General features: G+C 40.4%; 1 protein-coding gene across 1 annotated transcript in view; it reads left to right on the forward strand.

The window, feature by feature from the left end:
* Positions 1–25,081, forward strand: part of HSD17B12 (hydroxysteroid 17-beta dehydrogenase 12) — a 161,110-nt gene that overhangs the window by 127,477 nt on the left and 8,552 nt on the right. The window contains exons 7-9 of the mRNA XM_059140306.1: positions 8,716–8,750; positions 16,331–16,412; positions 18,483–18,548. Of these exons, the coding sequence (XP_058996289.1) occupies positions 8,716–8,750; positions 16,331–16,412; positions 18,483–18,548 (183 nt within the window). The remainder of the gene's footprint in view (positions 1–8,715; positions 8,751–16,330; positions 16,413–18,482; positions 18,549–25,081) is intronic.

A 25,081-nucleotide genomic window follows, 5' to 3' on the forward strand; every position in this document is an offset into this window, starting at 1 on the left:
GTCAACTTATTTGGGGGAAAATTTAAGTAATGGAAATTCTTAGCATGTCATAATATGCCAAAGTTGGAAAGACGGTGAATGGTGGTGTATATGTTCTTTAATTTTTTTTTAGAGGTAAAGATTATGGCTTTCGATTCAATATTATCCATTGGCATGCAGCCCTCTCTGTTCTGGAAAGTTCTTTTATTTTTCTTTAGTTCAATTATTTTAACATACATCAAAACAACTTATTATGAAAGGAAAAACTTTGTGTTTTTTTTATGTTATACTTAAAACATTATTAAAGAGGAAAATGAAATAATACTTGGAGATCTCAAAGCCCTCAAAAGTTTTTACCTGATTAAGCTTTTTACCCACTGTGCAGTAAATATTGCTTTAGTCATACAGGTGACATTCTAAGAATTTCTAATGAAGTTGTATTCTCGGGACCACAGAGCTCAAATTACACAGTTTCTAAAGGAAATATGTGCTGTGCCATTCCAGCATGACTTCCAATGAGTCACCCTCTAATTTCTTCCAAACAGGCATGGTGTAACATCATTGTTACATAATTTATGTGATTCTTTTCACTATCAGACTATGATTTTTTAAATCATTGTTAATGATTCCGATTGAAAACTTGTTTAAGGCATTTATATCTCCTTTCTTCTAATTTGTATGAGTTCATGTTTCAGTTGCTTGAATTCAGATCCTGTTTGCTCCAAGCAGATTTCTCTGGGCAAGAAGGCAGGGCAGATGTGGACAAAGTGGTGATTTGTGATGACCTAATTATTTATATAAATAGCCTGGATTCTTGGGGCTTTGCCCAGATTCTAGGGTTAAGTTGTTACACTTTAAATTCTATTTATATACAATGGTGATATAGGGGACAATATTTGCTTCCTTGTTTTACCAAGTTACCTTGAATTTTAATCTTTCCTTTTGGGTTTTTGGTTGTCTTCTTGAGCATAATACAGACTATTTTCTATGTCCTAGTCTTTACAGAAACTGACCAAACACCAGAGGTTGCATGATACAAAAATAATTTGCTTATAAAATTAAATCACTTGCATGTAAAACAATTTGCATAATTTGTATAATTTGCTTGTACAAGTTTTCATAATAAACTAAAATGCAGAGAACCCTAAATTGGGTTCCAGGAATAAAATAAAATTCCTTCTATGAGCTCTTGATTACTGATATCAGAGAAGTGAAAGAAAAAAATTATTCATGTTAATTTCTTTCAGAAATAACACTCTTTGTAGGGGCTTTTCTAATTATGAAAACAGTGCAAATAATTGCTCAAAAAATGTGAGAAATATTTAAGAATACTAAGATGGTTACATTTTAATATAACATTTTCAGAGATCTTTTTTTTAGGCCAGCCAATGCATTAAGTCAGGTATCTCAGCTAAATGATCTGATAATACTGATCTGATTTTTTTATGAGCTAAAGCAGCCTCTTATTCATTTTCCCAGCCCAAATATATACAACTGTGGTAATAAATACCAGTAAATATTTTGCTCTTGAAACTGACTATGTGTATCCCCAGAAAGACTTCTAAATTAAGCTGTCCTTGCTAAAGACTTTCATTATTTTTGTGTATTTGTATACAGTACGGCCAGCTTGCATACAAAGTGGTGCAATATAATGTGTATTGACCTTTCTCCCTTTTATTTTAGACTTCTGGAATATTTTGTGGTGAGGATTGATGAAATGGTCACTAAAAAAAAATATATATATATATATATATAGACTAGGAAATATCTGGGGTTTTTTGGAGAGAATTGAAGCTCTTGTTGGAGGGGAACTACTGCAACAACTTTTATCACTTTTTAGGAAGTAACTAAAGTGTTTGCTCTACACTTTTGAAAACAACTTCGGACACCTGGGTGGGTCAGTGAGTTAAAGTCTCTGCCTTCAGCTCAGGTCATGATCCCAGGATCCTGGGATTGAGCGCCACATCAGGCTCTCTGCTCAGTGGGGAGCCTGCTTCTCCCTCTCTTTCTATGCCTGCCTCTCTGCCTACTTGTCATCTCTGTCTGTCAAATAAATAAATAAAATCTTTAAAAAAGAAAAGAAAAGAAAAGAAAACAACTTCAACACGGGAAAAAACAAGTTAGAAACCATATTTACTGCTATTTTTCTAATATTCTTAGCCACTGAACTTATAAGTTATGGTAACCTTACTTTAGCAGTATCTTAAGAGGAACAAAAAATTTCCTGGTACAGCAATTATCACCTGCAGATGGCCTAAAATTAGCATATTGAGTTAACTCCAGAAACAGCTTGTGAGCTGTGAAATGGAGTTCAGATAGATAGTGAGATTTCACAGAAACGCTTGGTATATGGTATAAATAACCAGATATCAAGATACCAATCGGTGCATACAAAGTAAAATGAGACTTCTAATAGCTTAGTTAAAATATCCTAGGTAAAACTTGATGTCAAAGAGAATTTTTAAAAAATTTAATTTAATGTGAACATAGTGAAGCCTCTCTTTTGCTTATGCATAGAATTTTAAGAATTATTTGTACACACATATAAGAAAAAGGCTTGAAGTCAAATTTATGATGAATTAGGATCTGATTAGGAGAAAAGAGAATTTAAGAACAGATGAAGGCATTAATCAGGTTTATAAAAGCATGCAGATTTCAAGTTAACTTTTCTTAGGCTTTTTGGTGGTGTTATTATTTGGCAGATCAAAAAAGATGTTCCCTTCTGTGACAAGGAGAAATAGTTTAGAGCCAGAATTGAAAAGGAGAAGCCAGTGAACAATGCAAAAGAATTTAATTTTTCATGAGAGGACTTGATGGATTATTTGGTCATTGGACATTCAACAAGTATTTCTGGCCCTTCAATAGCTAGGCATCAAAAATACTGCTTCTTCCTTCCTCTTTGTGTTAATAAGTCACTTAAACTTCTTGAGGGTTGGGTTTTTAAAAAATATTATTTATTTATTTGAGAGAGTGAGAGTGAGCAAGCACATGTGTGCAAGAAGGAAGAAGAGCAAAGGGAGAGGGATGTGCTGGGTGTGGAGCCCAGTGTGGGGCTTGATCCCAGGAGCCTGAGATCATGACCTGAACCAAAATCAAGAGTTAGACGTTCAACTGACTGTGCCACCTAGGCGCCCCTAAACTTCTTGAGTTTTAATTTACGTGTATAAAGGATACATTTTGGTGCTGGTTTCAGCAGCACATACACTAAAATTGGAATGATATGGAGATTAGCATGGCCATATGCAAAGAGGACCAGAAATTCATTCACCGTTCTATAAATTTGATGTTAACTTACTGTGGTAATCCTTTGCAGTATATACATAATATCAAATCGTTATGCTCTACAGCTTAAACTAATACAATGTCTTATGTCAGTTATTTCTTACTAAAACAGAGAGGGGAAAGGTATATTTTGAATATGTCCCCATACATCGAAGACCATCCAGAAAATATTTAATGTTTAGCTATTGATGTAGTTTTATAAGTAAGATTCTATCTTATGGGATGTTATTTTGTCTCTGATTGTGGATAATTTTTTGCCATTCAGAAAGGAAACATTTAATGTATGATATGCACACAGTATAAGGGAAAAAATAGCTCCCATGTATGCATTTCTATTTCTTCGATATCCCAGCTAATGTGATTTTTTTTTTCTTTTTAAGATTTTATTTATTTATTTGACAGAAAGATCACAAGTAGAGAGGCAGGCGGGGGGGAGGGGGAAGCAGACTCCCTGCTGAGCAGAGAGCCCGATGCGGGGCTCGATCCCAGGACCCCGAGACCATGACCCGAGCCAAAGGCAGAGGCCTTAACCCACTGAGCCACCCAGGTACCCCTCGTGTGGTATTTCTTAATGGATTATATTTAGGAGAGTAAGTTTATGTCTTGGGAAAAAAATCTGAATTAAACTTTACAACTCTGTGCAACCACTTGTTAATAGTCAAATAGTTCTGAGATCCCTGGTCAGAATAAAAGAATATAGACTTTGCTATATTCTTTTAAAGTCTAAGACTATAGACTTTGCTGGCTGTTTTCCAGGTTGATCATTGTCTACAAATCCCATCCTTTCTCTCTTTGTGTAGGAGGGCCAAACAGTTGGCGGCTACCTCAGTGAACTGAAGAGTTAGCTACTCTTCAGTTAACAAGTCTCATTTCATGCACATGTGTACGTATACGCACAGATGCATGCACATGTTACGCACACGCAGGCACACCTCCCTGCCATTGGATGAGAATGTCTTTATTATCAATCTGCTTACCCTGTTTCTGGTGGTCTCAGGTCTTGGAGGACTGAATGCTCACTTCTCTCCATGGAGTGCTTGGGGACCTCCTACATTAGCTAACCATTATGGTCCCCTGAGGAAATGTGCTGAATAAAAAATGTTTTCAGATTTTGCTAGGAATGCATGTAATATATTCTTACAATAAAATACTCTGATGGTTAATATGCTTGAAGTACGTCTGTTTGCGCTAGCATGGGAAGCTGTCCGTGAAGTGGTACGATACGCAAATTGCGTGACATATAGATAACAGGATGCTCGTGAATTTCTTTATAAGCTCCGTTCAACAAAGGGTTTTCTCAGTGCATCATTTCTATGGCATATATTGTAGTTTCTTGCAGCTGTTTGCCTTTTTGTATTCTATTCCTTCTACTGGAATATTTTTTCCGCCTGATGAATTCCTATTTATTCTTTCAGAACTTAAATGAAATATAATCTGTGAAGCTCTAGACCTGATTCCCCAGACATAACGAGTTTTTCTCCAAAGCATTAGGGCCCTCTGTTCTCACCTCTGTTGTACCACTCATGGTGTGTCTTGTAATGATTTGTTTATATGTACATGTATTCTCTGACTAGGTAGTGAGCGCCTATCCACCAGCCCAGGTTTGAGTACATAACGTGGCCTCGACAAAACTGAAGAATGTCTCTTTTTATTGTTTTGTGTTTCTCAGGCCATAGTTGATATGCATAGAACATTTTGAAAGCTCTTTTTTCTCCTAGGTTTGAGAAAGTAACATCCTCTGTGTTTTGTGATTCCAGCTCTTCAACTCATTCATATGATTAAGATTTTTTTTTAAGATTTTATTTATTTATTTGACAGACAGAGATCACAAGTAGGCAGAGAGGCAGACAGAGAGAGAGGAAGGGAAGCAGGCTCCCTGCTTAGCAGAGAGCCCAATGTGGGGCGCAATACCAGGACCCTGGGATCATGACCTGAGCCGAAGGCAGACGCTTTAACCCACTGAGCCACCCAGGCGCCCCTGGTTAAGATTTTTTTTTAATTTCATTCAGGGGCACCTGGGTGGCTCAGTGGGTGAAGCATCTGACTTGGGCTCAGATCATGATCCTGAGATCCTGGGACTGAGCTCTGCACCAGGCTCTCTGCTCAGCAGGGAGTCTCCCTTTGCCTCTCCCCCTGCCCGTGCTCTCTCTTTCTCTTTCTCTCTGCAATAAATAAGTAAAATCTTTAAAAAATATAAAAAAATAAAAAGGATAAAATTTAAAAAAGGATAATTTATAAACCATAAAATTCATCCACTTTGTGTATAATTAATAGGTAAATAAATTCAGAGTTGTGCAATCGTCACCAAATTCAATTTTAGAACAATTCCATTACCCCAAGAACATCCCAACTGAGGTATTTTTCAGTATTGGTGGAACTATCCAGAAACTTGTTGTCACTTGAACTTGATGACCTCAAACTTTGTCATTATTTTTGGCTCTATACTGCCGGACATGACATGGTTAAAGGAGGCCTACATACGTAGTGGCACTGCATCCTGAAACAATAGTGCCTCCTGGCAATAAGGGACACTAATTCCTCTTCAGAGGCTTGCTGTGTGACAAGCTCTGTGCTGAGTCCATTACAAACATTACCTTGTTTGAGATTCAGAATAGAATAATCTATATTGAAAATCTTTAAAAAAAAAAAAAAAAGTGGGGGGGGGATGCCTGGGTGGCTCAGTTGGTTAAGCAGCTGCCTTCAGCCATGTTATGATCCCAGCGTCCTGGGATCGAGTCCCACATCGGGCTCCTTGCTCCGCAGGGAGCCTGCTTCTCCCTCTGACTCTGCCTGCCACTCTGTCTGCCTGTGCTCGCTCGCTCTCTCTCGCTCTCTCTCTCTGACAAATAAATAAATAAAATCTTTAAAAAAAAAAAAAAGAATAATCTGTAGTGTAGATGCCTTCTTTATATAATCCATATGTATGTTGCAGAGAAGGAAGTAACTCGAGATCACACTGCTAGTAAGTAGAACGGCTGGGATTTGAACTTGGACCTGACTGTGTCCCACATTTACCTGAACATACCGTGGCTATATATTGAGCAATTGCAGTGTGTTCCCATAAAAAGGCACATCTTAGGAAATGTGTAGACAAGTTTGAAGAGTTATTTCATCTGAAAAGGGAGGAGGTAACTATGGTGTTGAAAGGACCAGCCCTGAAATCAGCTTTTTCTCTCACTTGGCTCCATCCAGTTGGGTTTGAGGCCCTGGGGGCATATCCTGAATTGGGTCAGCAGACCTAGAAAAGAGAAGAAACAGGGGCATGTTGTAAAAAATTATAAAATACTGAGGCCATTTGGGTTATCAGCATAATCTCTGATTAAGTGTGCTTTGGGAGTTATTTGATCTTTGAGTCTTAAAATGTTACCATCGCTTGGTTTTCGTCAACACAAATGGTCAGTTTTATTAGTTAGAGTAGTGGTTTGGCTGCTGTAACAGAGACCTAGCAGTGGCTTAAATAAAATAGTATTTTTCTCTCATATAAAAAGCTGGGTAGGAAATCAAGGTTTGACATAGTAGTTCCCCAGTCATTAGGGATCCTGCCTCTTTCCCTCATTGCTCTGCCCCTATTATCACACAGCTCTCAGCTTGCGGTTCAGGTGGGTTGTTTTAGCTCCTTCCACCGCATGTATCCAGCCGTCAGGTGGAGGAATGTGGCAGGAGGAGGACACGTGTTTTTCTCAACTTTCAGGCCATGACCGAGAACTTGCATGTGTAACTTCCAATCATATCTCCTGCTATAGAACACAGAGAGCATGTGCCCCTTGTTCTGTGAAGACGACTTTAATATGAAAAACATAGACCCGTATGTAAGAAGGAGGGAGATATGGAATGCTTTAGGCCAAACTCTTTCTCTTGATATCTTTTTTTTTTTTTTTTTTTTTTTTAATCTGGGCCAGAAGATTCGGCCAAATCCAGAAACTTCTGTCAACATGATTCCCCTAGGCTTTGAAGACACTTCTTTGTTTCGAAGTTGGCAGTGTGTCAGTCTGTCTTTCATGCGGCAGTGTCAGTTTGAACTTGTTTTTCCTGGAAAAGTATATGCAGCAGCTCCCGGCTTGACATCTGGTTTGGGAGCACTGCATAGCAGATTTTACCTTGTAAAGCTGAATACATTTTCTTTCTTCAAAATATTTCTAGGAAAAAAAATTATTTTCTCATCAGAGCACTGTTTTCATTAAGACATAGTATTCAAGATAAAACACTTAAAATTCCTGTGTTTGGCACGCGTGCCAACTTTTCTGTGACAGAGCAGCAGCATTTGCTTCTTAGAAAATTGATGATACCTGCAAATCAAGAATTCGTGTTCTAACCTCAGTACTTAACTGAGACATGGCCCTGATTAAGCCAGTGGGTGTCTTAACTGTTCTTAGTTAATAATACCTTAAAACAGAATTTAGGAGTAGCCTCTCATCATATTATATGTATTTTTTTAAGATTTTATTTATTTGTTTGAGATAGTGAGAGAAAGCAGGAACGGGGGAGCAGAAGGAGAGAGAGAAGCAGACTCCCCATGAGTAGGGAGCCCAACGTGGGGTTTAATCCCAGGACACTGGGATCATGACCTGAGCTGAAGGCAGATGCTTAACCGACTGAGCCATCCTAGTGCCCTGCATTATATGTATTTAATCAACAATTCCAAGGCCCTTTGAAAATGCAGGTGTCATTTTTCTTTGTTGTTGGTTTCAAGATATTACAGATAACCTTAACTTTCTTGAAGGATGTGTTTTACTCACAGCTAGCTAGACCAACAAGGGTAATGAAATGTCAGGATACACTTAACATTTGCCAACCTGTCACTTTGGGGCATTCTTCTAAGGCCTTTTTGGTAGGAAAAGATTGTTTGAGCACTTAAGATTAGGAATCTTAAGGGATCTTGGTTCACAGATACTCTCTTTGATAACGTATGTCCCTTTCCAGGAGTACATTTTGGGAGACTAGAGCTCACTGTTAAGTCCTTAATTATTTGAAGATCTCTGTGCCAGTATTAGGTTTCAGGCAAGGCCAAGTTTAGCCAAGTTTCCTGAAAGTATTCCCAGTGTTAACTCCAATGATTTCATCTGATTTCTTTTTATGCATTCTTTTTTTTTTTTTTTAAGATTTTATTTATTTATTTGACAGACAGAGATGACAAGTAGACAGAGAGGCAGGCAGAGAGAGAGGAGGAAGCAGGCTCCCCGCTGAGCAGAGAGCCTGATGTGGGGCTCGATCTCAGGACCCTGGGACCATGACCTGAGCTGAAGGCAGAGGCTTTAACCCACTGAGCCACCCAGGCGCCCCCTTTTATGCAATCTTGACACAGCCAAATTTTATAGAGTATATAAAATAAACTGCTGTCTATAGAGTGGTGAGTGGTTTCGTGGTTCTCTTCTGTTTTGAGAATGGCTTCTCTCCACTGTTTATCTGATGCCTGCAACCTCAGCCATCATGAATGTTTTGTTTTCTCTTTTGCAGATGACACGATTGGTGCTGCCCGGTATGGTGGAAAGGTGAGTCACGAGCACACTCACAAACACTAGAGAGACAGAGCTCATGATTATTTATAGGGAGAATCCTTTCTTTGCAAAATTCAGTAGAGTGACTAATGAACCTATCCTCCATGTCTTAGCAACAGAGTAATGTGCCTGGCGAGTCACACGGTAGAGCATGAGTCATCTGGTGGCGGAGGCCTTTTCCACTTGATTCCCTTTTTATTTCCCTCTCCAGGGTTGTGGTGGTTCCTTTAGATCAGGATTAAAAAGTCTGCCTGAGTCACCATCACCAACTCAATTGCCTGCTATTCTGAGGGGGTGGACAGAGTTCCTGGGGTATTCCCGGGAATGCCTTCTTAAAGCTATATGCTCTCAGAACTAAAATCAGTGGAGTTTCACAAAGCAAGACCCCATCTTCTGGTTGTTTAGTTTTTAAGGGGTGAATGGATATATGAGGAACTTAGGTATGTTATAAAATGGTTATAAGATGTCAAACCTACCTTTGGAGCAGAAACCCACACCGTGGAGCCCCCTTTGTGTTCTGGCTTGGGAGGGGTTCCCCTAGAATATGTTAGATGTCTTCATTTTCATTGAGAAATGTGTCGTAGAGTTTCTTCTTGAAATAGCACAAAGTGTAAAATTGTAATTAAGCTCTGTTTCTCCCTTGGAAAAGCCTGAATGATGCCTTGGCTTTCAAAAGAAACCTGTTGAAAAGATCTGGGCTTGCATCTTGAGTTAGTTTGATCGTTTGCTAAATTTAGGGCTTCACAGTCATCCTTCCTCTGCAAAACAGCTTTGAGTTTGGAGGAGATCCAAAAGAATCATAGCTTCGGAAAGGGCATAGTCCAAAGACCCTACTTTGAAGAAACCTCTGTGACCAGCTACAGGCAAGGTTGACAGCTAATGTTTGTTGAGAACCTGTTACGTCCCAAGTGTTGTACTGAGGACTTGATGTGTGTTAACTCATTTAACTTCGATAGCCTCCCACCATTGTACAGAGGAGGAAGCGAGGTTAGGAATCCATTTTGTTTGGCATCTACAGAGATTGGTGGAAAAACTCCTTCTTTGCAGTTTTTGTTTGTGATTCCATTTTATATGAAGTTTGGTATATTTCAATTCCTGTAGTAAAATTTCCCTCTAAACACTCAGACTGCTTCGTGTTGGTCGACAGTGAGAGTGTGCCTCTGATGGTCAGATATGGAAGTGAACAGACAGTGGTCTAACCGGACAGAACCCTAGATTACAGAGAATTGGGGCCGACAGGGTAGAACGCTGGAGGGATGACGTAAGTCATGGCCATCATCTTAATCCAGTTTCGCTATCTGCCAGTGACTCGGTATTAATTCAGGACAGTAAGTCCATCCATTAAAAATGAAATACTTAAAAACCACAGAAGCATTGGAAAAGGGATTTTTAAGTGTGTTGGTGAAAACCATATCAAAAAGAGATGATTGTTGTGAAGTAATCTTGCAGATCATAATGGATTTAAATAGTCATGGAATTCTAGTACTGTAATTAGTTTAAACCAGTCCCACCCTTATTTGATAGAAAGTGAGTCCCAAAGAGATTGAGCGCTATGAAGCTTCATGATTCGTTAGTAAATGATACAGACACAGAGTGCCAGGAACTTCACTCCTATCTTTAGAGACCTGGCAGCCTTGACTGCAGTTATAGCTAGAGCACCTAGATAAAAACCATGCAAAGAAGAGGAGCCATTCATTCAGCAGGCACTCACTGAGTAGAGTTTATCATGGAGCCATTCATTCAGCAGGCACTCACTGAGTAGAGTTTATCATGGAGTATACAGAAGACGAAGCCGATCTTTGCCTTTAGGAAATCAAGTTGATTTTAAACTAAATTTGAGAAATGATCTGGTGGGAAGCCGTCATAGGCTGTGGACTGAAGCTGACACCGTGAGGGTGATCGTGGCTCTTGCTAAGAACTGGTAAGAAATATAAGTGGACTTTATCCATCAGTACTTTTGGTCAGAAAAGGGAACAGCGAAGTCCACTCGAATTAAGAGTTACTGGTTCTATTAGTTAAGGTAAGCTAACTGCTGTAAGAGACCATCCTAAGATCTCCGTGGCTTACCATTCTAAAGGCTGACTTTCTTCCTCCGGGTACATGGCCAGTATGGATCAGTGGTTGGGGCTGTGCTCTACCCGGCCATTCAGGGATCTCAGACTCCTTCTGTGTAGGGGCTGTTCTTCCCTTGGACCTAGCAGCTCTCTGCTGCGTTTTCTGCATCCAGCTAGCAGGTGAGGGAAGAGCGAATAGGATGACTTTATGGGAGGTTTCATTGGGCCAGGCCAGGCCTGGAAGGGGTATACATCACTTCTGCCAACAATTCATTGTCTAGAACTCAGTCACAGGCTACCACTAACTGCACACGAGGCCAGAAATGTTGTTAGCTGTGTGCCCAAGAGGAGAGGAAAAACTCGAAGGTAACCGATCATCTGGAAGCCTTCTTCCTCGTACATATAAGTGATTTTATTATAGCCTGTCCTTAAACGGCATATTTCCTATGGTTGGTTTCCATAGGAGTCGAATTTCCATTGAGGCAAGCAGAGTCCTTTCTAAAGATCCTTTGTTGTTGTTGTCGTTGCTGCTTTTCCCCTTTCACTGATTCTACCTCTGATGTATGAGATTTTCCAAACCCTCTAGAACGATAGCCTAAAGCCAACTCTCACTAAACAAGTACCTATAATTAAACTAAGGTATTATTACCACAGAAGTAGAAAGTGCATAATTACATTATAGAGGAAACTTGCTCTTTCCACTTCTCTGGAATTATAAACATTGTGTACAGCTGGAGCCAGGAGGTGGTTGCCATAACAACCATGGAAAAGCTAAAAATAGCCCCTTTCATACTGTATTGCTTAAGGTGGAATTATGACATGTTACCGTGTTTTAGGGCAGGCAGTCCTCTTTCATGTGGGAAATGTTTGCAAACTTCCTTCAGCAAAGCACGATTCGTATAATGTATTTGGATTGCCGGTTCTAATTATGTGTCTGACCCCTCTGTTCCACAATTCTTTTCTGACATAGAACTCTGTTTTGATACATTTCTCAGTCTTCTGGAGAGTCTGCTGGAGAATTGTCTGGACCAATTTCAGTGTTATATTTAAGCTTAAAAAAAAAAAAATAAAAAAGTAAGGACCCTCCAGGAGCTCCCTTTTGAGCTCCTTGATAAGAAATGGAAATGGGAAGCATCATCATGGAGTCTTTTCTGCACAATCTCCCTTACCTGCCATCAAACTCTGTATACAGTTAGCCGCCCGCATCAGAGTTGACCCTGTGTTCCAGTCCTCCACGGGAGCACTTATACCTCCCCATCTCCCTCCCCAACATCACAGGGCAGTGCCGACCTTCCCGAGGAAGGCGGAGATCAGCGACTTATTCAAAGGAGACCTAACACTTCCTCTGTGACAGTAGTATTTTTACAGAGCTGTGGGCAAGGATACTGCAGCAGTCCGATAGCATGGTGGGGGCATTTATGGGAAAATAAAGGCCTGACAATTTTTTTATCCAGGTGACAGTTAAGGAGAGCCTTAGGATAGGGTTTCTTTCCACAGGTCTGCGGGAATGCTACGAGAGAGCAGAGCTATGAGAAGCTATAAATACCAGATACTGAATTTTATAGGGTTGGATGAGTTTGACCTTTGGCTTGTAAAAGGGCTAGTAATTGAAGAGAGTATGTTTCTACGAAAAGGCGCTTTCTTATCAGCAGTGGTGTCTTTTGTTTTGTTTTTGCAGCATTTTAGTTCTGGTAGATCCTCGGTAATTTGTACCACTGAGACACCATCGTGTGGCTGTTAGCAAGGAAGCAGTGTGATTAATTAAGAATGTTCTATCACAGAAAATATGACTTGACTTGTTTATTTGTCATAACAGGCTGGGAAGTGTGCCGAAGTAAGAGCAACACGCGTCTTCATTATGGAACTTGGGCACATATTGTTAATGTACCTTCCGATCTTAGAATTGTTCCCCAAGTCCCCAGAAAATGAGAGATTAACTAAGGTTCGGTTTTCTGTTTGTTTTCATGTGCAATTAAGCGCAGCCCATTTTGTCCTCCTGCTTGATATAACAGAGCTGTCGTGAGTCTGGCTCTGCCATGGAAACTGGTTTGACGTCACTAATTCTGCTTAGATGGAGGGATGGAGGATTAGAGACAGACAAAGTAGTTGATTTTAAAGACGAGCCCTTTGTGCCTCGCAGTCCCAAATGTTCACCCCATCCCTGCATGGAGAATAGATACTGTATACAGTACAAGGATTAAGACAGCTCTACCAGTGTGTTGTTTATGATTCACACAAAACTAAGTTGAATATTATCATCCTTGGAGAGAAAGAGCATTCTGTGCTGTTGTGTGTGTGGGTGGGGAAGGAAGGTTTTTGCCAGACAAATTCGTGAGCTGCTTGTTGGCACAGAGTTTTCATGGAAGGGGTGTTTCTCTGCTGTCATTATGATACAATTATAAATGCTCTTTTATTTCCTCAGGTCTAGTGCGTTCTTGCTTTAGACTTCGTTGGTCTTGGGTCTGTTTAATGTGGTCTTAGAGTACAGATACTTTGTTTGAAAACGTTCTCTCAAATTCTGACTTTTCACGAACAACCAACTCCTAGCTCCCAGGCATTTTAACTGGGGTAGAGTATCTGAGAAACGAAGATCTTAGTTGCGTCAAGGGGTAAACAATTAAAGGAGCACACGTGCATAATTGTGACGTATTTGATTATTGGTCTATTATTTTTGAAAATGGGAAAGAAGTTTTTATTGTCTTTAAATAAATTTTTTCTGTATTGAAATCATTGCTTTGGTGAGTGAAGTTAAAAGTGTGTTCTGTTTTGGTAAGATCAGAATTTCATTTTTAAAATGCATTTGAGGGGCACCTGGGTGGTTCAGTTGGTTAAGCAACTGCCTTTGGCTCAGGTCATGATCCCGGAGACCACGAATCGAGTCCTGCATCAGGCTCCCAGCTCCACGGGAAGTCTGCTTCTCCCTCTGACCCTCTCCCCTCTCATGCTCTCTCTCACCTTCTCTCTCTCAAATAAATAAATAAAATCTTTAAAAAAATGCATTTGATAACATTAAACTTTAATTTTGGAAGACTTGTAAATTGCATTTCATGTGTGAGGAATGAAATTAAAATTTCATTTCATTTCAAAATTAAGATTTTTGTTCAAGGGCACATGTAACCGCCCACCAATCTGAGTGTAATGGAGCACACAATCCAGCTGACAAAACCAGCCGCGCTGTACCCCAGCTTCCATGAAGAACACGATCATCTAGAACTCCTCTAAACTAGCTTTTCTTCTTCATTTGCTCCAAACGATTGAGGCCATGGCAATTCCTGGTTACACCAGAAGAGGTTAAAATAAAATGCTAACCTAAAGTCACAGGAGTGCTTAAGGCTTAGACAGGGGTACAGCTTGTCAGGATTTAAGGTTACTTCTCAGAAAGCATTCTGTGTTGTGGAAGACACCATAGCTCTCTCCTCTTTCCTGTGATTGAGGTCTGCTCTGAGCTTAAAAGTGACACCTTGTAATAGATCATAAATACGCTTCTCTCTCTCTTTGTCTTTTACAGGTTTGTTGAGATACATTTCACATACCATACAATCCATCCATTAAAGTGTACAATTTGGTGGTTTCTAGCATGTTCACAAAGCTGTGCAACCATCCCCACAATCTAATTTGAGAACATTTTTAACACCCTAAGAAGATAGGGATATTTTAAACATCGTTAATTAGTATTATTCTCTTAAAGGTCTCCAGTAACAAAAGTTGCCTTTTAGTCCACTTTGATCAGAGGAGTTTCTCACAAATAGATAAAATCAAAATCTTAAATACTTATTCCTAATTACTAGTTTTTGCCCTAGAGTGATTGGGTTCTAACTCTTGATAGGCATTCTTACTCCTTTCTAGTATTTAAAAACAAAAGCCTTTTGGGGCACCTGGGTGGCTCAGTCGGTTAAGCCTCTGCTTTCAGCTCAGGTCATGATCTCAGAGTCCTGGGATCAAGCCCCACATCAGGCTCTCTGCTCAGCAGGGAGCCTGCTTCCCCCTTTCTCTCTGCCTGCCTCTCTGCCTGCTTGTGATCTCTCTCTCTGTCAAATAAATAAAGTCTTAAAAAAAAAAAAAAGACTTTTTTTGGTCTCTGAGATACAAACAAAACATGCAAGAATCATATATCAGTGCATAGACTAAATATTTCCAACTTTCTTTAAAACCTCAATATAATACTTTTAAATTTGACATTTGATTTCAGTGACCAAAATATGAGTGGATTTCACTGTTTAGGAACATGTGTATTACTAGTAAAGACTTGGGTTCAAAAATGAAAACACAAGACGACAACTTGTTTCCAGGGACACAGTAAGCTAAGAGTCCAGACTTCCGTCTGATGGTTGAAGTGGCATCTTGCCTAGGGGCTGGCAGATGGACTCAGTGATTTTGGGGGATTATTTCTTTTCAGATTTATGTCTAAAATAACGTAGATTCCATTTAATCATGTTTCTTTTATTATTTTGCATATTTTATTATTTTGCATGGGTCTATAGAGTTCTTTTTAAAAAAATGCTGAAAAAATAGGTCTTGGGGGAGGTAAATTCGGAAGAACAAGGGGAAGCTGAGTGGAAGGAAAGGAGCCTCACCTGGAGGACAGGAGGTGGGTAGGGTTTGCTTGAAGTAGATGAAGGGGACTGACACCCCACCCACTACCCTGAGAATAATGGATTTGTTGGGGGAAGAGTGGCTCTTAATTCTGTTGAAAATTCCTAAAGCCCTAATTCCAAACTTTACCCAAACTGGATGTACTTGCTGGCCACTAGTGTATTTACAGCATTGCTTTCCTCCAATTATTGTTCATTTATTAGTAAAATTAGTAATTCCTAATAACTTTCTGACTTGGACCTTTCAGTAGTCTCTAGAAGTTACAGTAGAAATTGAGCTTTGCCTTTGGGCAAAGAATATGGTTTGATCTCCTATAGAGTTGCATAATTTTATAGTCAACTCTTTGTTTTGTAACCAAGTAGCAACAGCCTGGAGGAAGAAGCAGGGCAGAACATAACCATTCGCTTGTCACTGGGAGATTTTATTAAGCACCTGTTACATGCTCAGGACTGTGCAGGGGTGTTGGAGGAAACGTGTAAGGTAAGGGCTATGATGTGTAGAAACTTAGGGTTTTGTCGAGGGAGAAAAGCATTTATACATATGCGATGATTAAATACTACAGCAAGGTAGTTTGTGCTACCAGGCCAGGATTATGAGAGTGTTTCTAAGAGCAAGGATTCTTGGTGATGTGGCCAGAGAAGACCTCTGACAGGAGAGATCAACCGGAGGAGATTGTCGCTCTGATCTGGTCATGCCCCGGATTACTAAAGCAGAAATGAGCTAATCGCAGACAAGAGCTATTTTTAGTTGATTGAGTTATGCCTCATTCACTGACCAAGGATATCATGTGCTATGAAAGGCAAGGAGAGATGTCTGTTAGAAAAACAGTTATATTCTGTTTAAAGTAATTCTATGTCACGAACTGTAATTTACAAGCCATTGTGTCTGTGATTTCATTCTGTTTACTTGGTGCATTTTCCTTTTCAGATCTAAAGGGGCAATTCTGAATATCTCCTCTGCCAGTGGCATAGCCCCAGTTCCACTGTTGGCCATCTACTCTGCAACCAAGGTGAACAATTTTTTAGTCAATCATGTCAGGCTAAGAATGATGAGAAATAACTATAGAGGCTTCTTGGAGTTCTCTTCTTGGCTGTTTTCAAATGGACTGGGAAGGAAAGGAATGAGGCACTAAGAGCTCAGATTCACAGATGCTTTATTTTCCTGGCAGTCAGCTGGTTTTAAAACCGATACAGGCGTACCTCTGAGTTACCAGAGGCTTGGTTCTAGACCCTCACAATAGCGCGAATATCACAGTAAAGCAAGGCCAATGAGTGGTTTGTTTTCACAGTGTATATAAAAGTTACGTTTACACTAGGGTCTGTGTGGAAAAAAAAAGTTATGTTTACACTACACCGTAGTCTTTTAAGTGTGCAATAGTATTATGTGTGCAATAGCATTATGTGTGTAATAGCATTATGTCTCGAAAAGCAATGTACCTATTTTAATTAAAAAATACTTTATTGCTAAAATTTGCTGTCCTCTGAGTCCTCAACATGTGGTAATCACTGAACACAGATCACCATAATAAATATAATAATAACGAAAAACTTGAAATATTACGAGAATTGCCAAAATATGATGCAGGGACAAGAAATGAGCATATGCTGTTGGAAAAATGGTGTCAGTAGACTTGCCTGATGCAGGGTTGCCACAAACCTTCCACTTTGTAAAGAACACAATCTGTGTGATGTGCAGTAAGGCGAAATACAAGGAAACAAGGTATGCCTGATTTTGTGCTTTCCATGGAGAGCTGGCCTAGGCCAGTCAGCTCTGTTGATCAGAACATGTTGATGATGGCGGATTTGGCTCATGAATGAGTCAGCTTCCTCATCCAGCAAAAGTTTGAACTCTGCAGAGCTAAGTGAAAGAATTTGCCACCAGTCAGGACATAAATATACATAGTAGGTACAAGACAGCCCGGATCAGAGTGTGAGTATTTTACATTATTCAGAATTCATAGGTATTTATTGTCACTTCTGGAGTGAGACAAGGATTTTCTAGAACTCTGTAAGATGTCATAATTCTATACAATATCACCACTCACCTCTTCACATTACTAGGAGGAAAAATAATTTAGAATCCATTTCCGGCTGCCGACAGGTCCATGGTGTCTTCTTACCCGTTGCTGAGGCATACGACACATCTCTGAGATGAAAGTAACCATTGAGATGCTGAAATTAAACAAGCTTTTAGGGGAAAATGAGCAAAGTATAGTAAGAACTTGCGATATGTCAGAGAAGGAAAAGAGCAAAATGTTTGCCTTCTTTTTCCCTTGGCTCCGTATCCACCGGAAAAACGTGAACAGTGACTACTGTTTTGAAAAAGCAAGGCACCACGCCCCCTCCTGCCATCTTCTTGCTTTCTGTATCTCTGAAATATACAGAAGGTGGGTTTAAGATGAACACCATGTTTCTTGAAGTGATTTTTGGACCCAAGCTTCTCACCCTGTTCTGCTCTGTGGGCATAAGACTATGATTAATTGGGACCCCAGCAGAGTCATTATTGATACATTATTTTAAGCCTGAGGTGGAGTCCATATTTGAAAAATGGGACATTATATTTTACAAATAGATTTAAAAGTATTCTATCAGAAGAAGATGGGCTGTCACATTCATCCCTACACTTCTTGGATCTTTCCATCCCCAAGGACCAAGAGGATGCTTGCTCTTTTCTTTACTGACAACAAAATCCCTATAGAGGAGAGTTGAACAGAATTCATATTGTGTTTCCGTTCGAATGGCAAGTGGGGAGGAGGAACTGGAGCCTTTGTTATATAATAAAACATTTCTTCTTGGAAAGTAATTTTCTGAAAAAAATGAAAGACCCTTTGCTGGTTAAGTCAAGATTTGATCTTGAGATTATATTTGGTAAGAGAATACTTAATTTAGTGGCAGATAAAAACAACTTGAGGTTTTGAGGGTTTTTTGTTTTTTTTTAAGGTCTCTTCTGCATTGGAAATAAGAAGAATGATTAGGAACTCAGTGTTAAATGGTTAGTTTGTTATTTGTGTTGCCATGACTACTGATCAGACCAATTGATGCAATGTATGTGTTTCCTTCTCACTCCCACCCCATCCCAGGCTTTTGTGGATTTCTTCTCTCAGTGCCTCCATGAGGAATATAAGAGCAAGGGTATCTTTGTGCAGGTGAGTGGGGTTTGTCTCAGTTGCCTATCCCTGTTTTTGTGTGGTTTCCACAGCAACTGTTGCCGTCTTGGCAACGAAAGAAAATCACATTCCTAAAGAAGTGAGTGTGACGTTAGCACACCATTAAAGACATGATTTCTTTTTCTTTTATGCACTTAAGTCTAGATTTAAAAAAATTATCCCCTAGAATTCTGAAGTAGGGATACTTAAAGTAGGACCAAGTGCATGGTTTTATTTCTTAACAGTTTTATTTTGAGAAAATTGGGACTGTCAGTATCTCTTAGCTGCCAGGTGTGAAAGGTGTGCTGTGACTCCATTCCCAAAGCCACAGGGTAAGCATCGCAGGGGCAGGCGGAGGGCTGCATAAAACCCTCTCTTTCCAGAGCAAGGCTATGACTCTGGGGTGGTGGCGAGTTTTCTTTTCTTTTTCTTTTTTTTTTTTTTTAATTGTGGTAAAAATACCTAACAGAAAACACTTAAATCATTTTTCGATATTGAGTTCAGTGGCATTAAGGACATTCACACTGTTGTGCTACCATCAGTACCATCCCTCTCCAGAACTTTCTCATCTTCCCAAACGGAAACACTGTATCTATTAAAGTAACTCCTCACTTCCCCCTCTCCCAGCCCTGGACACGCTCCATTCTACTTTCTGTGGCTCTGAACCTGGCTACTCGAGGGACCTCACATGGGTGGAATCCCCAGTCTTGGTCTTTCTGCGGCTGGCTCACTGCACTTCGTGTCACATCTTCAGGATTCGCCCATGTTGTTGGCTGTGTCGCACTTCCCTTTTGCTTGACGGCTGAATGGAATTCCGTCGTATATACACGCCGTGTTGTGATTCTTCTTCGTTCATCAGCTGTTGGACATTTGGGTTGCTTTCACCTTTTGGCTGCTGTGAATAGCGTTGCTGTGAACATGAGGTGTACACCTATCTTTTTGAGACTCTGCTTTCAGTTCTTTTGGACAGGTGCCCAGAAATGGAGTTGCTGGATCAGGTGGCAATTATTTACGCGCGTGTGTGTGTGTGTGTGTGTGTGTGTGTGTGTCTGTGTGTCTGTGTGTATGTATCTTTTCTTTGAACTGCCTTACCTTTTCTTTAGAAGATTACCTATTTTGTATTCCCACAACATATCAGGATTCCAACTTTTCCATATCCTTACCAATACTTATTATTTTGTTGTGTTTTTGTTTTTAAATACTAGCTGTCCTAATGGGTAGGAAGTGGCCTGTCGTTGTGGTTTTGATTTGCGTTTCCCTCATTCGTGATGCTAAACACCTTTTCGGTGCCCTTTCAGCTGGTTATTGGTCATTTTGTATCTTCTTTGGAGAAATGTCAGTTCAGATTCGTTGCCCTTTTTTACTTGGGTCGTTAGCTCTTTATTGTTGAATTGTGAGAGTTCTTTATATATTCTGGATATTAACCCTTTATCAGGTATATGATTTGCAAATATTTTCTCCTGCTCTGTGGGTTGCCTTTTCATTCTGTGGCTGTGCCCTTGGATGCACAGAAGTTTTTAATTTGAATGTAGTCCGTTTCCTTTCGTTGCCTGTGCTTTTGTGTCCTATGCAGCAAATCGTTGCCTAATCGAATGTGAAGCTCTCCGTTTTCTTTCAAGAGTTTTTTGGTTTTAGCTTTTACATTTAGGCATTTGATCCATTTTGATTTAATCTTTGTAGAGACCTTTGCTTTTATTATGTAGCTAACAGACACAACGCTGTGAAAGTATAATACCAAATATGAGAGGGAGCAAAGGTAGGGGGTTTTATGACTACCTGTCTCAGAGCAGCTCTCCTTGTTCAACACAAAGAAATAATGGCTCACGGTGTTTCCCTGCTTAGGCACATTTTTAATAGTATCTTAGGAGAAGTTGCAATGCACATCCCTTTCGTACTCCCACCCACGACCTGCCCCCACTTCTCTACACACCCCATTGTTCATCATGGCTCTCATTATTGCGAGCCTCATATTTCGGTTTTTGTGCCCCGAAGCCCCAGATGATCAGTCATCGTAATAGCTAATGTTTGAAGTGTTACTTTCCACGCACAGGGCTAAGTACTTTATATGTATCCATTTATTTCATTTTTATCTCGTAATGACTTCATAAGGTGGTGCGATTATCATCTTCTATAAATTTATGGAAATCAGGGTTAGAGAGGTTAAGCCACTTGTCCATGTTGAACCAGGCCTCAAATCCAAGGCCATTTGGCACCAAAGCCTTTGTTTTTAATCACTGGGCTCCTAACTTGAGGCCTTTAGGGCAGCGTTGAACACATTGCAGCCATCTATCTGTGCTTGGGCAGTTACGGACTCAGTTCCATTTCTTCCCTCATATCCTTGGATGGTCAAGGTGGCCCGAAGTGTGTCTGGATCTAGCTTCCAAGCCATTATATTCTATGGGTGGAGACCACAGCTAAGTCACCCACAGTGAGATGGCGTGGTAGGTAAGGGAAGAGTAGGGTCAATGTGTCCTCATCTTCCAGGGCCACCTAGATTCTGCTTCCTGAGGTCTCGCGCCTGCGGTCCTTAAGTATCATAGCCCTTTGATGTTCTTCTGATTTGCAGCCTCCCATTAATACGCAGCATACATAGCGGGGAGGAAGACAGGTTTTTGAGAACCCTGAATTTTACACTGAACTACCACACTCCCCCTTCTTCCCCTGACCCTGTCATTTCAGTGCAAGTAGCTGAAGTCTGCCGTGTGGAATGTGGTGTATTTCAGTGACAAGGAGCTGATAAAGCACACGTGGAATGTAGGGTATCACGTGCCACACAGTGTCGTGCCATTTCCTCATTCTGAGGAATCTGTTGTAATCAAGTTATTAATTTCATAATTTTTAAACACCTGCTGAGACTCAGTAGGATCTCACCGATCCATCAGCGGGTGGCCTTGAGGCAGCATGGCCAGAAGCTGCCAGTGGCTGAATGACAAAAGGGAGTATTAGACTCTGTGAGCGCAGACGAGCGATTTCTGAAATTCTCTGAATAGATGAGACTGTCTCCTCCCTCATTCCCACAGCTTTTTTCCCTCAAAGATCTTTTCTCCATATTCTCTGCCTATTAGCCTGGCGTGATTAGAAGCTACTCCAAAAACAGTAACAGTTTGTTTTTTGAAATGTGTAACTTTGATAAACTTGTTTTTCCCCAATAATGAATTCTTAATTATGTCATTTCATTGATCATTGTCTTCCTTCAGAATGCATTCATTTGAGGTTTAAATGTAGCGTGAATTTGGCAAAAAAGAAATAAAAGCTCACATGTTTGGGAAGGAAAGTACAGCTGTCGTTTCTGTGTGAACGTACCAGAATGCTGAAGTAGAATAGAATGTCATACTAGTTCTGACCAAAGGGACAGAAATAGCTGGTCCAAATAAAGCTCAGAGTTAAAAATTATTGTTTTTTTTTTTGGTGATGGTTTATGTCTGCCTGTTTTTTGGACCGGGAGTTATTTACTGGCAATTTTTTTTTTTTTTCCACTCCACCCCACATACTGTTTCCCGGATGGTCTTGCTAGAAGCCAAGTCAGGTAAAATGGCTTTCCTGCCTAGTCCTCCAGCGGCTGCCTGCCGGGTTTGAGATTGAATTCTGACTCCAGAAGGCCATCGCCTCTCTTGCCACTCATCATCCCTCCCTGCGTCCGGCCAGAGTGGGCCTGGGGTGTCCAACACATACTCCGCTCTCGGCGGACTGGCTCCTTGGCCGTTGCGCCTTTCTCCTCTTCTCCCCGCTCCCCGTCTCCCCACTCGGTTCACGCTGGAGCCGATGACCCCTGTCCGTCTTTCAAGGCTCAGGCCACATTTCACCTGCCCTGGGAAACCAAATCTCAGCTACACGATATGATTTTCCTTCTGCTCTCCTCGTTCTGCTTACGACCTCGGCCCGATACTCTCTGGCTCCCCTGCCTTCGCCCACTTCAATATATCCTTGAGATCTGGATTTTTTCTTTTTTTTATTTTTTAATCTTGTTTGTGTCTGTGGTTGCTAGTGGCACATGTAATTTGGGGCACACTAGGGACCTGCTTATTGCTTGGTATCAGGGAAGACTCTGGTTATGCATGGCCGTGCTTCTCGGTACACAGACATTCATTTTAAAGGCCCTTTGAGCTTCTTCTCTTGCTCCCATAGGCTCTGGTCTTGAATTTTCAACCTCTGTATCTAGAGGGCTTCCAGGCTAATGCTGTGTTGCCATATTTCAGTTTCTTCTAATCCTTGGAAGGAAAGCTATCATTTTTAGGTCTTCCTCCATGTGAAGGTATATCAGATTGCTCTTTGGGGAGAGAAAGAGAGTATGTTTTTTTGAATTTAGGTTGTTTTGTATTAATTTCTTCTTAATATTTTTCCTTTGCTTTTCCCTTTCCATCTTTCCCTCAACTTCTTTTCCATAATTTTGTGAGGATATTTAAATTTTCCTTCATAGATTCAGATTTGTCATGAAATAAGCATTTTGTGGAAATGTAAATGAACAGTGGAGATAGCAAATGAAAAAAAGGTGAATTTTGGACCTGATAAATTCTGTCCATTATGTTTGAATTGAGAGTAAGAAGTTCTTTCTTGAGTAAGCCTTATCAAAAGTGTGCTGTTGGTATGTTGGTGAGGACTCTCTGTTCTCATTACTGCCTTATAATTAAAGCCTAGTCAGAATTACGCTTAACACTTTCAAAGGACAAAATCATAAGTGATCCGATTGGCTAGTGGGTGGCCTCCGTCCTGGCTCCTTCTGTCTGCCAGGTACCAACTAGCCATGAATGAATGTATAAGGAGCTAAGACTAAGCCAACTTCCTGAGTCATACTTCTTGAACGCTTACTCTGTGAAACCTTCACAAGCTGCCTTGTTTTTTAAAAATGTCTTATTTGGAAATAATTTCAAATCTATAGAAAAGCTGTAAGAATAAGAATAATACAAAGAACATTCTAGACCCCTCTACCCGGATTCACTTAATGTTACATAACTTACTCCATTTGCTCTATTACTGAAAGGTAAGTTGCATACATCATGGTTCTTTACCTCTAAATACTTCGGTGCGCACTGCCAAAGAATAAGGATATTCTCTTATATAACCACAACACACTTATCAACTTCAGAGTTAACATTGACATCATATTTTTATCTAATTTACCATCTGTGTTCTAGTTTTTGACTCCATAATATTTCTTATGGCATTTTTTATCCTCCAGTTAAGAATTCAGCCTAGGATCGGGTACTCCATAGTTGTCCCGTCCCTTTAGTTTACTTTAATCTGGAATAAATCCGCAGCTTTTTATTGTTTTTATGACATTGACATTTTTAAAGAGCAGAGTACGCGTCCTGCTCCTTTTGATTGAACACTGCTTATTTGGGGTTTATCTGATGCTTCCTCATAGTTGATATCACGTTATGCTTTTCTGGCCAAAATGGCACGCGTGGTTTTATATCTTTCTCGGGACATCGTATCCGGAGACACACGATAGCCCTCTGCCCTTCGTTGCTGCTGTTGATTTGGTTGCTTCACTCAAGGTTCCCCCCAGTTTTTCTGCTGTAGAGTTACTGTCTTTTCTTCTTGCACTGCTAAGCAGTCCGTGGGAAAGCACTATGAGACCAAGCAGATATCCTGTCTCCCTGTCAGTTTAGTGTTCCCTAGGTTTAGCATCCTCTGATGATTCCTCACCAACCTGTCTTAGGAAGAGGTTTTTGATGATAAAGAATTCATGAAGCCCTGCTTCATGAGTGGGTAGTTGGTCAGTTCTGTGCAAGAAGTCTCGGCTTCCTCAATCCAGACCATGGTTTTATGCAGACCGCATTTATCACTGGTATGCTTGGGGGCAGTGAGGAAGGGACACTGGGCTTGGCATCAGCAAACCCAGGTTTTACTTCTGATATCACCAGTCGGTGATCATCATCTGACCGACAGAAAGCCGCTTCCTTACTTTGAGCCCTAGTCTCCCCTTTTGGCAAGTGGGGACAAATAATGGGGCAGGTGTAAGAATGCCAGAAATGGAATTGATATCCAAGTGTGAAGAAGAGAGGAAAGAAACTTACATTTATTGAGTATGTACAATATGCTCCATGTTTTCCACTATTTTGTTATATTTCTTGAGATAGATAGACCTCAACCTAGTTCCATTTTACAGCTAGGAAACAAAGAAGCAATAGGAGTTGTGTCACTTGTGTAAAGTCCGTCTAGTGTGTCAGACCACAAATGCCTGCTACTTGCCAGGTCCTTGGGCAGGCAGGGAGGTAACGAAGTGAATAAGACACCATCCTTGTCCTCAAGGCACACAAAGAAAGAAAAGACAGGTATTTAAACACATTAGAAAGATAGTAAGTCCAAAACTAGAGGTATATATTGTGAGCCGCATTTCTTCGATGTAGACAAATTTAGAGGGTACCTGGTAGTCTGTACCTGGGGATACAATGGCAAAAAGACGGAGAGAGATGGATGTGGTAGAAACTTATGTTTAGTTGGGAGACCGACAGTAAACAGGTAAACAGATACAAGAATTCTCATTCACGACAGTATCCAGTGAGAGCGCTATGGAGAAATTAGAGGGGGGT

This window comes from Mustela lutreola, chromosome 1, assembly GCF_030435805.1.
Source record: "Mustela lutreola isolate mMusLut2 chromosome 1, mMusLut2.pri, whole genome shotgun sequence".
In the NCBI taxonomy this organism is placed as follows: domain Eukaryota; kingdom Metazoa; phylum Chordata; class Mammalia; order Carnivora; family Mustelidae; genus Mustela; species Mustela lutreola.